Source organism: Gymnoscopelus braueri (genome assembly GCF_963280865.1).
Source record: "Gymnoscopelus braueri genome assembly, chromosome: 7".
NCBI lineage: Eukaryota > Metazoa > Chordata > Actinopteri > Myctophiformes > Myctophidae > Gymnoscopelus > Gymnoscopelus braueri.
Window position 1 is genome coordinate 56,827,818 of NC_137608.1, and position 14,740 is coordinate 56,842,557.

General features: G+C 44.3%; 1 protein-coding gene across 2 annotated transcripts in view; it reads left to right on the forward strand.

Moving 5' to 3' along the window:
* iqgap2 (IQ motif containing GTPase activating protein 2) overlaps positions 1-14,740 on the forward strand; it is a 110,636-nt gene that overhangs the window by 77,702 nt on the left and 18,194 nt on the right. For both annotated transcript variants that reach the window (XM_080432293.1, XM_080432294.1), the window contains 10 exons: positions 365-448; positions 975-1,046; positions 1,492-1,561; positions 2,546-2,754; positions 4,290-4,442; positions 5,527-5,690; positions 6,957-7,181; positions 8,152-8,292; positions 9,014-9,098; positions 13,243-13,475. In XM_080432293.1, coding sequence (XP_080288419.1) covers positions 365-448; positions 975-1,046; positions 1,492-1,561; positions 2,546-2,754; positions 4,290-4,442; positions 5,527-5,690; positions 6,957-7,181; positions 8,152-8,292; positions 9,014-9,098; positions 13,243-13,475 — 1,436 coding nt within the window. The remainder of the gene's footprint in view (positions 1-364; positions 449-974; positions 1,047-1,491; positions 1,562-2,545; positions 2,755-4,289; positions 4,443-5,526; positions 5,691-6,956; positions 7,182-8,151; positions 8,293-9,013; positions 9,099-13,242; positions 13,476-14,740) is intronic.

The window sequence follows — 14,740 nt, forward strand, 5'->3', positions numbered from 1 at the left end:
ACACACACACACACACACACACACGCTACATGTGGTACTGTATGAATACAACAACAAAGCAATCTGTGTTCCAATGGATCCAATGTAGTTCTTATTTAGTCACAAGCTCTTGTTACATTGGTTCAATATGTATAAAAACCACAGCAAAAATAACAGATCTACAACTCACAACGTGTCGCATTGTGATGCTTTGTGAGCTAGTTGTGCTATTCTCTCTAGCGTCACACTCTTAGGGCATTAATTAATGAAAATAAATAATATGGAGATTATAGAATATGGCCCGACAGCAGCAAGATGAGAACACTAGAATTGACAGGTCAATGATATATTAGTATTATTTAATTCTCTGTGCATGTTCTTCCAGGCCTGCTGGAAAGGCTGCAAACAGAGGAAGATCTACAAAGACAGAATGAATGTTCTACAAAGCAATGTGGGATCTGTTGTCAAGGTGAGATGTGTGTCTGTCTGGAGAGAAAGACACATAAAAGGCAACGCATACAGACTTTAAAGTTAACAATATAACAATATTAATGAATATCAGTGTAATATCTATAAGCATTGTGTGAGTGTGTTAATGTATCATTTCTATAAGCATTGTGTGAGTGTGTTGTTAATGTATCATTTCTATAAGCATTGTGTGAGTGTGTTAATGTATCATTTCTATAAGCATTGTGTGAGTGTGTTGTTAATGTATCATTTCTATAAGCATTGTGTGAGTGTGTTAATGTATCATTTCTATAAGCATTGTGTGAGTGTGTTGTTAATGTATCATTTCTATAAGCATTGTGTGAGTGTGTTAGTGTATCATTTCTATAAGCATTGTGTGAGTGTGTTAGTGTATCATTTCTATAAGCATTGTGTGAGTGTGTTAGTGTATCATTTATATAAGCATTGTGTGAGTGTGTTGTTAATGTATCATTTCTATAAGCATTGTGTGAGTGTTTTGTTCATTGTATTGATGTTCTGTGGTTCAGCTCCAGTCCTTGGTGAAGATGTGGAAGGCCAGACGTACGTTCACCCAGAGGAAGCAGTACTTCAAAGATCATGTGAGTCCTTGTGTCATTAAATACACTAAATATGAAATATAAACTGAGAGTTATTCTAATAAGTTATAATTTCAGCTGAAACAACATAACGTTGAAACCAGCAATAGTTTAATACTTGCTAAAGATTAATGACATCTTGGTCACATTTATTGGCTTTGAACTCATTAGGTTTAATGATATATTTGATGACTGGTGGTGACCAGCCAGGAAGCCATAAAGAGAATACATGAATGAGCTGTGTTTGTTTTTGTGGAATAAACGTATTACTGTGGTATCAATGCAACAACACTGTTGATCTATGGCACTCTGTGACATTAATACCCATGTCATGTATAGCACTGCCTCTTGTGTTAATGCTTAAATATTGTATTTATTGTGTGTGTGTGTGTGTGTGTGTGTGTGTGTGTGTGTGTGTGTGTGTGTGTGTGTGCGTGTGCGTGTTCAGGTGAAGGACATTGTGAAGATCCAGGCCTTCCTGAAGGCTAACAAAGCCAGAGAAAACTACAGGACACTGAGTGAGAACACACTCATACCACGCTATGAGCTTGTAGATCTGCTATTTTTGAAAGTTCTTGAATGTATATATTTGTTTAAAGCGAACATTTGTAACTCAAATCTTTGCTTCTGGGTGGTCCCTGGAACAAGACATTTTGAGATGGGGGTCTGCGGCCAAATACATATCATTTTGAGGGTCCTTTGACATGAAAAAAGTTTGAGATACCAGTGATAATATAGCAACAAGTTTTTTTTTCCAAAAAACTGTTTAGGATTTATTTTAGGATTCTACAAAAGACATTTTTAGAATCCCCCAGAAGCAAAGATTTGAGTTAAAAGGTTTCGCTTAAAAAAACTGATGTGTGCCTGTTACAGCGCTGTAAATACATTATTTCTATTATCTAAGGTATTTTTTGATCTTTTGAGAGTTTCAATTCCACTAGAATATTAGACTGGAGTCCATGTATTATTAGCAAGGATTTCTACGTCAGCCATTAGCGGAGAAATCACACAAGTGACGCTGTGACAAGTGACAACCTCACCTAGGGCTGGGCCATATGGACAAATATCACCATATGCCGTATGGTTCACCAAATACCTCAATATCCATGTTGTGACAAGACCTCGTACTGTAACGATAACATACTTTTTTTTTTATTTTTTTATTTTTCAAAACAGTTTTGGAACATTTTGACCATTTTTATGTAACATAAAAAGTATAAAATAAGGTTTACATTTAGACCTGAGGCCGATTTTAAAAACGCTTTCTAAGTTTTCTGAAAACCTGAAATACTGAATATAGCAACAACTACACACAGAGGTGTTCCTGGCTTGAAATGTATAACAACGTATAGGTGTTCAGAGTCAGGTCTAAGTGGGTTAAAATCAGTAAAAAAAACACGACATATTGTCTTACATCTCACTTGTGTGTGTGTGTGTGTGTGTGTGTGTGTGTGTGTGTGTGTGTGTGTGTGTGTGTGTGTGTGTGTGTGTGCGCGCCTCAGCGGGGGCTCAGGATCCCCCCCTGTCGGTGGTCCGTAAGTTTGTCCACCTGCTGGAGCAGAGCCCCCTGGACCTGACGGAGGAACAGGAAGTGACACGGCTCCGGGAGGAAGTGGTCACCAAGATCCGCTCCAATCAGCAGATGGAGAAAGACCTGAACCTGATGGACATCAAGATAGGCCTACTGGTCAAGAACAGAATTACACTGCAGGTAGGCCCTCTACTGGTCAAGAACAGAATCACACTGCAGGTAGGCCCTCTACTGGTCAAGAACAGAATTACACTGCAGGTAGGCCTCCTACTGGTCAAGAACAGAATTACACTGCAGGTAGGCCCTCTACTGGTCAAGAACAGAATTACACTGCAGGTAGGCCCTCTACTGGTCAATAACAGAATTACACTGCAGGTAGGCCCTCTACTGGTCAAGAACAGAATTACACTGCAGGTAGGCCCTCTACTGGTCAATAACAGAATTACAGGTAGGCCCTCTACTGGTCAAGAACAGAATTACACTGCAGGTAGGCCCTCTACTGGTCAAGAACAGAATTACAGGTAGGCCCTCTACTGGTCAAGAACAGAATTACAGGTAGGCCCTCTACTGGTCAAGAACAGAATTACACTGCAAGTAGGCCCTCTACTGGTCAAGAACAGAATTACACTGCAAGTAGGCCCCCTACTGGTCAAGAAAAGAATCACACTGCAGGTAGGCCCTCTACTGGTCAAGAAAAGAATCACACTGCAGGTAGGCCCCCTACTGGTCAAGAACAGAATTACACTGCAGGTAGGCCCTCTACTGGTCAAGAAAAGAATCACACTGCAGGTAGGCCCCCTACTGGTCAAGAACAGAATTACACTGCAGGTAGGCCCTCTACTGGTCAATAACAGAATTACACTGCAGGTAGGCCCTCTACTGGTCAATAACAGAATTACACTGCAGGTAGGCCCCCTACTGGTCAAGAACAGAATTACACTGCAGGTAGGCCCTCTACTGGTCAAGAACAGAATTACACTGCAGGTAGGCCCTCCTACTGGTCAAGAACAGAATTACACTGCAGGTAGGCCCTCTACTGGTCAATAACAGAATTACACTGCAGGTAGGCCCTCTACTGGTCAAGAACAGAATTACACTGCAGGTAGGCCCTCTACTGGTCAAGAACAGAATTACACTGCAGGTAGGCCCTCTACTGGTCAAGAACAGAATTACAGGTAGGCCCTCTACTGGTCAATAACAGAATTACACTGCAGGTAGGCCCTCTACTGGTCAAGAACATAATTACACTGCAGGTAGGCCCCCTACTGGTCAAGAACAGAATTACACTGCAAGTAGGCCCCCTACTGGTCAAGAAAAGAATCACACTGCAGGTAGGCCCCCTACTGGTCAAGAACAGAATTACACTGCAAGTAGGCCCCCTACTGGTCAAGAAAAGAATTACACTGCAAGTAGGCCCCCTACTGGTCAAGAAAAGAATTACACTGCAGGTAGGCTCTCTACTGGTTAAATAGCCGATCTACAAGCTCACAATGCGTTGCTCTGCAACGCATTGTGAGCTTACAGATTAGCTATTTTTGGCCTTAGGTTACGGTTAGAAATGGAAAAGGTTTTATGAGAATGTCATTCATAAAATCTGCATCCTGAAATGCTCGTATAGTAATGCAAACCTGTGTATGTGTGTGTGTGTGTGTGTGTGTGTGTGTGTGTGTGTGTGTGTGTGTGTGTGTGTGTGTGTGTGTGTGTGTGTGCTACAGGACGTGGTGACCCACAGTAAGAAGATGAAGAGCAAGAAGGTCAGAGAGGAGCTGGAGTCAGGAGGAGGAAGAGGAGGTCTGGGCCTCAAAGGTCTGAGTAAAGGAAAGAGGAGGAAACTGGAGGCCTACCAACACCTGTTCTATCTACTGCAGGTCAGCATAGTCCTACCAACACCTGTTCTATCTACTACAGGTCAGCATAGTTCTACCAACACCTGTTCTATCTACTACAGGTCAGCATAGTTCTACCAACACCTGTTCGATCTACTACAGGTCAGCATAGTTCTACCAACACCTGTTCTATCTACTACAGGTCAGCATAGTTCTACCAACACCTGTTCTATCTACTACAGGTCAGCATAGTTCTACCAACACCTGTTCTATCTACTGCAGGTCAGCATAGTTCTACCAACACCTGTTCTATCTACTACAGGTCAGCATAGTTCTACCAACACCTGTTCTATCTACTACAGGTCAGCATAGTCCTACCAACACCTGTTCTATCTACTACAGGTCAGCATAGTTCTACCAACACCTGTTCTATCTACTACAGGTCAGCATAGTTCTACCAACACCTGTTCTATCTACTACAGGTCAGCATAGTTCTACCAACACCTGTTCTATCTACTACAGGTCAGCATAGTTCTACCAACACCTGTTCTATCTACTACAGGTCAGCATAGTCCTACCACATGGAATAAAGTTCTCAGTTGCAACGACTGATTTCAGTCATTTAGATTCCATAGAAGCCAGCTTGTCTTCTATGGAATCATGCTGCACAGCTAAAATAACTCTCAATGTGTCTGCGACGCATTAAGAGCTTGTAGATCAGCTATTTGCGGTTATTATTTTACGGAAAAACAAGCCTCATTGAAACGGCCATAGCTCTTGAATGGAGGATCACAACTCTTTTTCTTCCCCTCTACTACGACAACCCTGTGTGTGTAACAGTGAAATGGCTGATTTGCTGGCAGCAGTGGTTCACTATTATACTATTGATCTGGCAGTCAAATAGTTAACCATCCAGGATACAAGTCCAAAGACATTGAACAGTTTAAGAGACAAAATGAAAGACAGAGTCTACTGTACGCAACTCCTTTCTCTCCAGTCTCTTCCTCCAGGCTGGTCCTTTGCTCCTTCATTCCTGTTTGTGTGCAGATGATGTGAACACCTTCAGATGAAATATGTCTCTCTGTGTCTGTGTCTGTCTCTCTCTCTCTCTGTCTGTGTCCCTCAGACCAACCCGTCCTACCTGGCCAAGCTGATCTTCCAGATGCCTCAGAACAAGTCCACTAAGTTCATGGACACAGTGATCTTCACTCTGTACAACTACGCCTCCAACCAGAGAGAGGAGTACCTGCTGCTGAAGCTCTTCAAGACCTCCCTGGAGGAGGAGATCAAGTGAGACCCAAAACATCTTACAGTACCATTCATACACTCTTAGGCACCGTGTCCACACAGAACAGAGACAGTCGTCCATGTATTTCTCTGGTATTTTGGCAACGCTGTTGCAGTTACTGACATTTTAATGACCACGTTACTTGTTACTTTATGTGAAAAGAGCCGACAATTTCAGAGGATTAAAGGTTCATTATGAACCGACTTCTACTCTCCCTCTAGACCCCTCTGTGGCCCCTCCCCCACACTCACTAGACCCTAGTGATGAGCGGGCCGACCCGTAACCCACGGGTCCCGCGGGTCAACCCGCGGCGCGGGTGGGTCGAGTCAGGATTTCAGAGGCAATTATGCGGGCTGCAGGTGAGCGGGTCAGCCGCTCTCACACGCAAAAAAACATTTATTTAGCCCAAGTTTATTTAGCCCATGACAATGTTGTGCTACTGTAGACATTTAAAGCGACTTTGGGTACTTAAAAGAGCGCTATATAAATCTGAGCTATTATGGTGATGTTTATCTTTTTTTTCCCACCGCGGGTCGCAGGGCGGGTGGAGCCATAGATTTATATATGGGTGAGCGGGGCGGGTTGAGGCGGGTTGGGTTCCGTGGCGGGGCGGGTCATGAAAAAACCCGACCCGCACATCACTACTAGACCCCTCTGTGGCCCCTCCCCCTACGCTCGCTAGACCCCTCTGTGGCCCCTCCCCCTACGCTCGCTAGACCCCTCTGTGGCCCCTCCCCCTGCACTCACTGCAGCTGTGGGCAGCGAGACAACTCTCTCTGAGTTTAAAGTGTTTTGGACAATTGGCTCAATTCTTACCTTTTCTGTACGGTATCAACACATTAAAGGTATAGTCCTGGTTTGCTACAGAAGCCTGTAGTTCCTACCGTGTGGAAAATAAGTAATCGATGGCTTTAAACAACCTTTTAAACCAGGTTTTTAGCCAGCCTGCCTGCGACTGCACGTTGAACATAGAGGCGCGTTCATGATCCAGAACGTGCACATGCACGTTTAACATGGAGGCGTGTTCAAGACAACGTGTGCTCCAGTCTAAAGCCAGGCAAAACCAAAAAGAAAGCCATTTATGGTTTAAATGTTGTTGTTGAAGACAACCTGAAAACAGTCTTTGCCGAGGATTATTTTAAGGCTGAGATTCTTTTCGGGAAACATAATTCCTTAAAGAATCTTGTGTGTGTGTGTGTGTGTGTGTGTGTGTGTGTGTGTGTGTGTGTGTGTGCGTGTGCGTGTGCGTCTGTGCACGTGTTCGTCAGGTCCAAGGTGGACCAGATCCAGGACATCGTGACAGGGAACCCCACGGTCATCAAGATGGTGGTGAGCTTCAACCGGGGGGCCCGGGGCCACAACGCCCTGCGGACCCTCCTGGCCCCCGTGGTGAAGGAGCTGCTGCAGGACAAGAGCCTGGGCATCAACACCAGCCCTGTGGACGTCTACAAGGCCTGGGTCAACCAGCTGGAGACCAACACGGGAGAGGCTAGGTACACACACACACACACACACACACACACACACACACACACACACACACACACCGTCTTTTTTTTATGGAAATAACAAAAACGATATAACTTGCACAAAAATGTATTTCACCCACTGTTTCACACCCTGTAAACAAACCTGTGATGTGACGATATAAAGCTGATTGTGATGGTGTGTTGTCAGTAAGCTTCCCTACGAGGTGACCCCTGACCTCTGAACATGTGTTGTGATTGATTGAATACTTTATTTAGAAAGACATGGTAAAAGTACATGGAAGTACAGTTATCAATACAAGGTCCCCCATACCCTAGGTGGGGTTGGTGAAAGGGTCTACTCTGTGTGGAGTTTGCATGTGCTCCCTGTGTCTCCTAGGGTAGTTAATACCCTCACAAAAAACATGCAGTAATCCTGGTCACTATACCGCCTCCCCCATGACAGCCGGGGCGCCTGATGGAGGGGAAAGGAACTGGTTGGAATAACGTGTTCCTTCCACGCGCTACGTCCTACCGGGGAAACTCTCCCCTGTCAGGTGACAAGAAGGTCAGTTGGCTCTCATGCATTGAAGGAGGCATGAGCTCGGCCCTGGCCTCCCTAGGCTGGTGAGGGGAGTGTAGCGCCCAGGATCACTTAGGAAATTGGCACCGGGTGAAAAAAATGGGTTACAAAAATCGCGGGATAAAAACGATAGCACATTAGCTTATTTAAAATGAGATCCCCACGCACTCAAATCATGATGACATTTAAGAAAACAGATATACAGTAGGCTACTATGCAGAACGTCATACAATCAGCTTATAGGTTACTGTATGAAAAACAAGAAATATGTACAATAGACAGTTCGAGGGGGGGGGGGGGGGGTGTTAGGTTAAGACTTTGACAGGGGCCAGTTAGGAATTTTTTTTTTAGGGCAGTTTTTAAAGTGAGTAGGGTTTTACACTCCTTTACTCTTTACTCCTTTTGTGTTGTCAGTAAGCTCCCGTACGAGGTGACCCCGGAGCAGGCCATGTCCCATGAGGAGGTGCGCCTCAGACTGGAGGCCTCCAGCCTGGCTCTGCGCTCCGCCACAGACAAGGTGCTCACCTCCATCACCTCCTCCCTGGAGAACATCCCGTGAGTCTGACCTCCAGCACCCTCTCTCTGCAGTGGTGGCAGAAGTACTCGGATATTTTTACTTCAGTAAAAGTAGCAATACCACAATATAAAAAAATACTCTGTTGCAAGTAAAAGGCCTGTGTTCAAAATGTTACTAAATAGCAGATCTACAAGCTCTTGTAGATCTGCTATTTTCAAATAGCCTATGTATAAAATAGTGTTAAAGTGGTTAATGTATGTTTTATAATGTATTAATTTATATCTGCAAAGTAACTAGTAACTAAAGTTAGAAAATAACTGCAGTGGAGTAAAAGTACAATATTTGGAACCGAGATGTAGTGGAGTAAAAGTAAGAGTATTGGAAATTGGAAATACTCAAATAAAATGTAAAAAGGTTTTACATTGTGAAATGAAAAGGTTAGATGAATGGTGAACATTGAACCTCAGACCAAACGGTAGTGATCATTGTGTACCACTAGATGGTGTTGTTTAACAATGCAGTGGAGGGTGAACGCAATGATTCTTCAATTCACACACCAATTCATTCTAGTATATGTGTTAAGATGTCAATAATGCTGTGTGTGTGTGTGTGTGTGTGTGTGTGTGTGTGTGTGTGTGTGTGTGTGTGTGTGTGTGTGTGTGTGTGTGTGTGTGTGTGTGTGTGTGTGTGTGTGTGTGTGTGTGTGTGTGTGTGTGTGTGTGTGTGTGTGTGTGTGTGTGTGCCTGTGTGTGTGTGTAGCTATGGTATGAGGTACATAGCCAAGGTACTGAAGAACTGTCTCCATGAGAAGTTCCCAGACGCTACAGAAGATGAACTGCTGAAGGTACAGTCAGCTTGATTTATTCATGTTCAGGCCTAATATTATTAATGCATTTTGACTGTGTGCAATAATGCAACTGCAGACATTATATTGCCTTTTGTTAGGCTATTCAATATTAGTTTACTTTTTTTTTATTCATATTTCTTTCATTTGCAATAATTCAACTGTATGACATGCTAATGTTTTGTGACATATTGTCTTTTATTACTACACAATTGTAAATAAATAATTCTACACAATAAATAAATATACGTTTTAAATAACTGATCTCAATATGGACCCATAGTGATTATAAGTTTTGCCGAGTCACTGCCCATCACTGCCCATCTTTCACCGCAGGCTGAAAAGCCACCTCTTCAGGAAACACTACCCTGACCCTTCCTCTTAGCCTGGCCTACTTGTTGTCAATTAGTTGTAAGAGCTCTTGTTTTATTGGATCTTGTTTATTCGATACACTTATTAGTGTTTCCTATATTCAGTATTCGGTTTCGGCCAAGAACTTTCCATTCGGTGCATCCCTAGAAAATAAAATTAAAAAATGTCTCCTAACACAGACGTTATCAAATATCGTAAACTTACCTGACAGAATTGCGTTCGAATTCTCGATGGGAATTTTCAATAAAAATAGATACTTCTGTGACTCAGTGGGAGTGACGTCAGGGCTTCTGTATTCTATAGTAAGTGTGTGTTGTTGTACCACAGATCGTAGGGAACCTGCTGTACTATCACTGTGTGTTGTTGTACCACAGATCGTAGGGAACCTGCTGTACTATCACTGTGTGTTGTTGTACTACAGATCGTAGGGAACCTGCTGTACTACCACTGTGTGTTGTTGTACCACAGATCGTAGGGAACCTGCTGTACTACCACTGTGTGTTGTTGTACCACAGATCGTAGGGAACCTGCTGTACTATCACTGTGTGTTGTTGTACTACAGATCGTAGGGAACCTGCTGTACTACCACTGTGTGTTGTTGTACTACAGATCGTAGGGAACCTGCTGTACTATCACTGTGTGTTGTTGTACCACAGATCGTAGGGAACCTGCTGTACTATCACTGTGTGTTGTTGTACTACAGATCGTAGGGAACCTGCTGTACTACCACTGTGTGTTGTTGTACTACAGATCGTAGGGAACCTGCTGTACTATCACTGTGTGTTGTTGTACTACAGATCGTAGGGAACCTGCTGTACTATCACTGTGTGTTGTTGTACCACAGATGGTAGGGAACCTGCTGTACTATCACTGTGTGTTGTTGTACTACAGATCGTAGGGAACCTGCTGTACTATCACTGTGTGTTGTTGTACCACAGATCGTAGGGAACCTGCTGTACTATCACTGTGTGTTGTTGTACCACAGATCGTAGGGAACCTACTGTACTATCACTGTGTGTTGTTGTACCACAGATCGTAGGGAACCTGCTGTACTATCACTGTGTGTTGTTGTACCACAGATCGTAGGGAACCTGCTGTACTATCACTGTGTGTTGTTGTACCACAGATCGTAGGGAACCTGCTGTACTATCACTGTGTGTTGTACTACAGATCGTAGGGAACCTGCTGTACTATCACTGTGTGTTGTTGTACCACAGATCGTAGGGAACCTGCTGTACTATCACTGTGTGTTGTACTACAGATCGTAGGGAACCTGCTGTACTATCACTGTGTGTTGTTGTACCACAGATCGTAGGGAACCTGCTGTACTATCACTGTGTGTTGTTGTACTACAGATCGTAGGGAACCTGCTGTACTATCACTGTGTGTTGTTGTACCACAGATCGTAGGGAACCTGCTGTACTATCACTGTGTGTTGTACTACAGATCGTAGGGAACCTGCTGTACTATCACTGTGTGTTGTTGTACCACAGATCGTAGGGAACCTGCTGTACTATCACTGTGTGTTGTACTACAGATCGTAGGGAACCTGCTGTACTATCACTGTGTGTTGTTGTACCACAGATCGTAGGGAACCTGCTGTACTATCACTGTGTGTTGTTGTACCACAGATCGTAGGGAACCTGCTGTACTATCACTGTGTGTTGTTGTACCACAGATCGTAGGGAACCTGCTGTACTATCACTGTGTGTTGTTGTACTACAGATCGTAGGGAACCTGCTGTACTATCACTGTGTGTTGTTGTACCACAGATCGTAGGGAACCTGCTGTACTATCACTGTGTGTTGTTGTACTACAGATCGTAGGGAACCTGCTGTACTACCACTGTGTGTTGTTGTACTACAGATCGTAGGGAACCTGCTGTACTATCACTGTGTGTTGTTGTACTACAGATCGTAGGGAACCTGCTGTACTATCACTGTGTGTTGTTGTACCACAGATCGTAGGGAACCTGCTGTACTATCACTGTGTGTTGTTGTACTACAGATCGTAGGGAACCTGCTGTACTATCACTGTGTGTTGTTGTACCACAGATCGTAGGGAACCTGCTGTACTATCACTGTGTGTTGTTGTACCACAGATCGTAGGGAACCTACTGTACTATCACTGTGTGTTGTTGTACCACAGATCGTAGGGAACCTGCTGTACTATCACTGTGTGTTGTTGTACCACAGATCGTAGGGAACCTGCTGTACTATCACTGTGTGTTGTTGTACCACAGATCGTAGGGAACCTGCTGTACTATCACTGTGTGTTGTACTACAGATCGTAGGGAACCTGCTGTACTATCACTGTGTGTTGTTGTACCACAGATCGTAGGGAACCTGCTGTACTATCACTGTGTGTTGTACTACAGATCGTAGGGAACCTGCTGTACTATCACTGTGTGTTGTTGTACCACAGATCGTAGGGAACCTGCTGTACTATCACTGTGTGTTGTTGTACTACAGATCGTAGGGAACCTGTTGTACTATCACTGTGTGTTGTTGTACCACAGATCGTAGGGAACCTGCTGTACTATCACTGTGTGTTGTACTACAGATCGTAGGGAACCTGCTGTACTATCACTGTGTGTTGTTGTACCACAGATCGTAGGGAACCTGCTGTACTATCACTGTGTGTTGTACTACAGATCGTAGGGAACCTGCTGTACTATCACTGTGTGTTGTTGTACCACAGATCGTAGGGAACCTGCTGTACTATCACTGTGTGTTGTTGTACCACAGATCGTAGGGAACCTGCTGTACTATCACTGTGTGTTGTTGTACCACAGATCGTAGGGAACCTGCTGTACTATCACTGTGTGTTGTTGTACCACAGATCGTAGGGAACCTGCTGTACTATCACTGTGTGTTGTTGTACTACAGATCGTAGGGAACCTGCTGTACTATCACTGTGTGTTGTTGTACCACAGATCGTAGGGAACCTGCTGTACTATCACTGTGTGTTGTTGTACTACAGATCGTAGGGAACCTGCTGTACTATCACTGTGTGTTGTTGTACTACAGATCGTAGGGAACCTGCTGTACTATCACTGTGTGTTGTACCACAGATCGTAGGGAACCTGCTGTACTATCACTGTGTGTTGTTGTACTACAGATCGTAGGGAACCTGCTGTACTATCACTGTGTGTTGTTGTACCACAGATCGTAGGGAACCTGCTGTACTATCACTGTGTGTTGTTGTACCACAGATCGTAGGGAACCTGCTGTACTATCACTGTGTGTTGTTGTACCACAGATCGTAGGGAACCTGCTGTACTATCACTGTGTGTTGTACTACAGATCGTAGGGAACCTGCTGTACTATCACTGTGTGTTGTTGTACCACAGATCGTAGGGAACCTGCTGTACTATCACTGTGTGTTGTACTACAGATCGTAGGGAACCTGCTGTACTATCACTGTGTGTTGTTGTACCACAGATCGTAGGGAACCTGCTGTACTATCACTGTGTGTTGTTGTACCACAGATCGTAGGGAACCTGCTGTACTATCACTGTGTGTTGTTGTACCACAGATCGTAGGGAACCTGCTGTACTATCACTGTGTGTTGTTGTGCCACAGATCGTAGGGAACCTGCTGTACTATCACTGTGTGTTGTTGTACTACAGATCGTAGGGAACCTGCTGTACTATCACTGTGTGTTGTTGTACCACAGATCGTAGGGAACCTGCTGTACTATCACTGTGTGTTGTTGTACCACAGATCGTAGGGAACCTGCTGTACTATCACTGTGTGTTGTTGTACCACAGATCGTAGGGAACCTGCTGTACTATCGCTACATGAACCCGGCCATCGTGGCTCCGGACGGCTTCGACATCATCGACATGTCGGCCGGAGGTCAGCTGCACTCGGACCAGCGCCGCAACCTGGGCTCCGTGGCCAAGGTTCTGCAGCACGCCGCCGCCAACAAGCTGTTTGAGGGAGAGAACGCCCACATGACCCCCATGAACCACTACATCACTGCCACCTACCACAAGTTCAGGTACTACATCACACACACGCACGCGCGCGCACACACACACACGCACGCACGCGCACACACACACACACACACACACACACACCTACCACAAGCCAGTTACTATACAAGTAAGACGCGCGAACGCGGGAAGCGAACGCCAACAAAATTAAATGATAATGAAAAGAAATCATCTAAAAAAAAGTAACCAATAAAAAAATATATAAAAAATACAAAAAAAATCTGCGTTAAAAGGAGCATCTTAGAAAAATACAAATTCACAAAAAAAAAACTTTGAATGTTTTTGAACAATTCAACAAAGTGTTTGAAGTGGCTGTTTCACCCACTTCCGGGGGGCGGAGCCAAAATCCGAGGCCGGAGTATTTGTTCGTAGACCCCCACTTAGGGGGGGTAGAAAAAGTTTCGGAGCGATTCGGGCACTTTTCATTTAACATGGGGTTTCAATGGGGAGTTTTTAGGAACCTTCTCCGGGGCGTGGCTTCCGGGGGAAGGGGCGGGCTTAAACGCAACCTTGACAGGTGTGTTCTTTTTTCAAAGGCCTTTCATTTGATGTATGGTACGTCTATATTGGACATTTACTTGGCTGCACAAAGGGCTGAGGCAGTGCACGCACACAGAGACACACACGGAGACGCACACACACAAGCCGAGCACGGTTTCATAGTACCGTGCCACGGTTTCATTCGGCGCGCCTCCTTCCGCTGCGTTCGCAATCACACACACCTACCACAAGTTCAGGGATGGATCTCAGAGATGGGAGAGAGATGGAGGGATGGACAAATAAATGAAGAGGGAGAAATTCATTGGACCAATGAAAAGTATTAAAATGTGCTTCTGACTAAACCTCCTAACTCCATAACGACTTTATAACGACTGTCCACATGACTGGTCCAAAACCTCCTAACTCCACTTGAGCTGTGTGTGGGTAAAGTGATGATAATATAAGGACACATAATAACTTGATAATAAATATCTGACGGTGTATAAAGTCACCGTACCTCATTTCCTGTAAAGTTTATATTTTGGACGACAGCAGAGATATTTTAAACTCCATTTTTCCCGCCCACCCACAAATTAATGTCCTATACTTCGTCGTACAAGAGTGTCAGTGTTAAGGGTGTCTGTGTTTTTTTTAATAAATATTGAACCAATGAAACTAACTACATTGGATCCATTGGAACACAGGTTATTGTTTTTCCCCCCATTTCCTGAAAAGTTACACTTTTGGACGTACAAGGTTTCCACCTGACATGGAGACAGACAGGGCC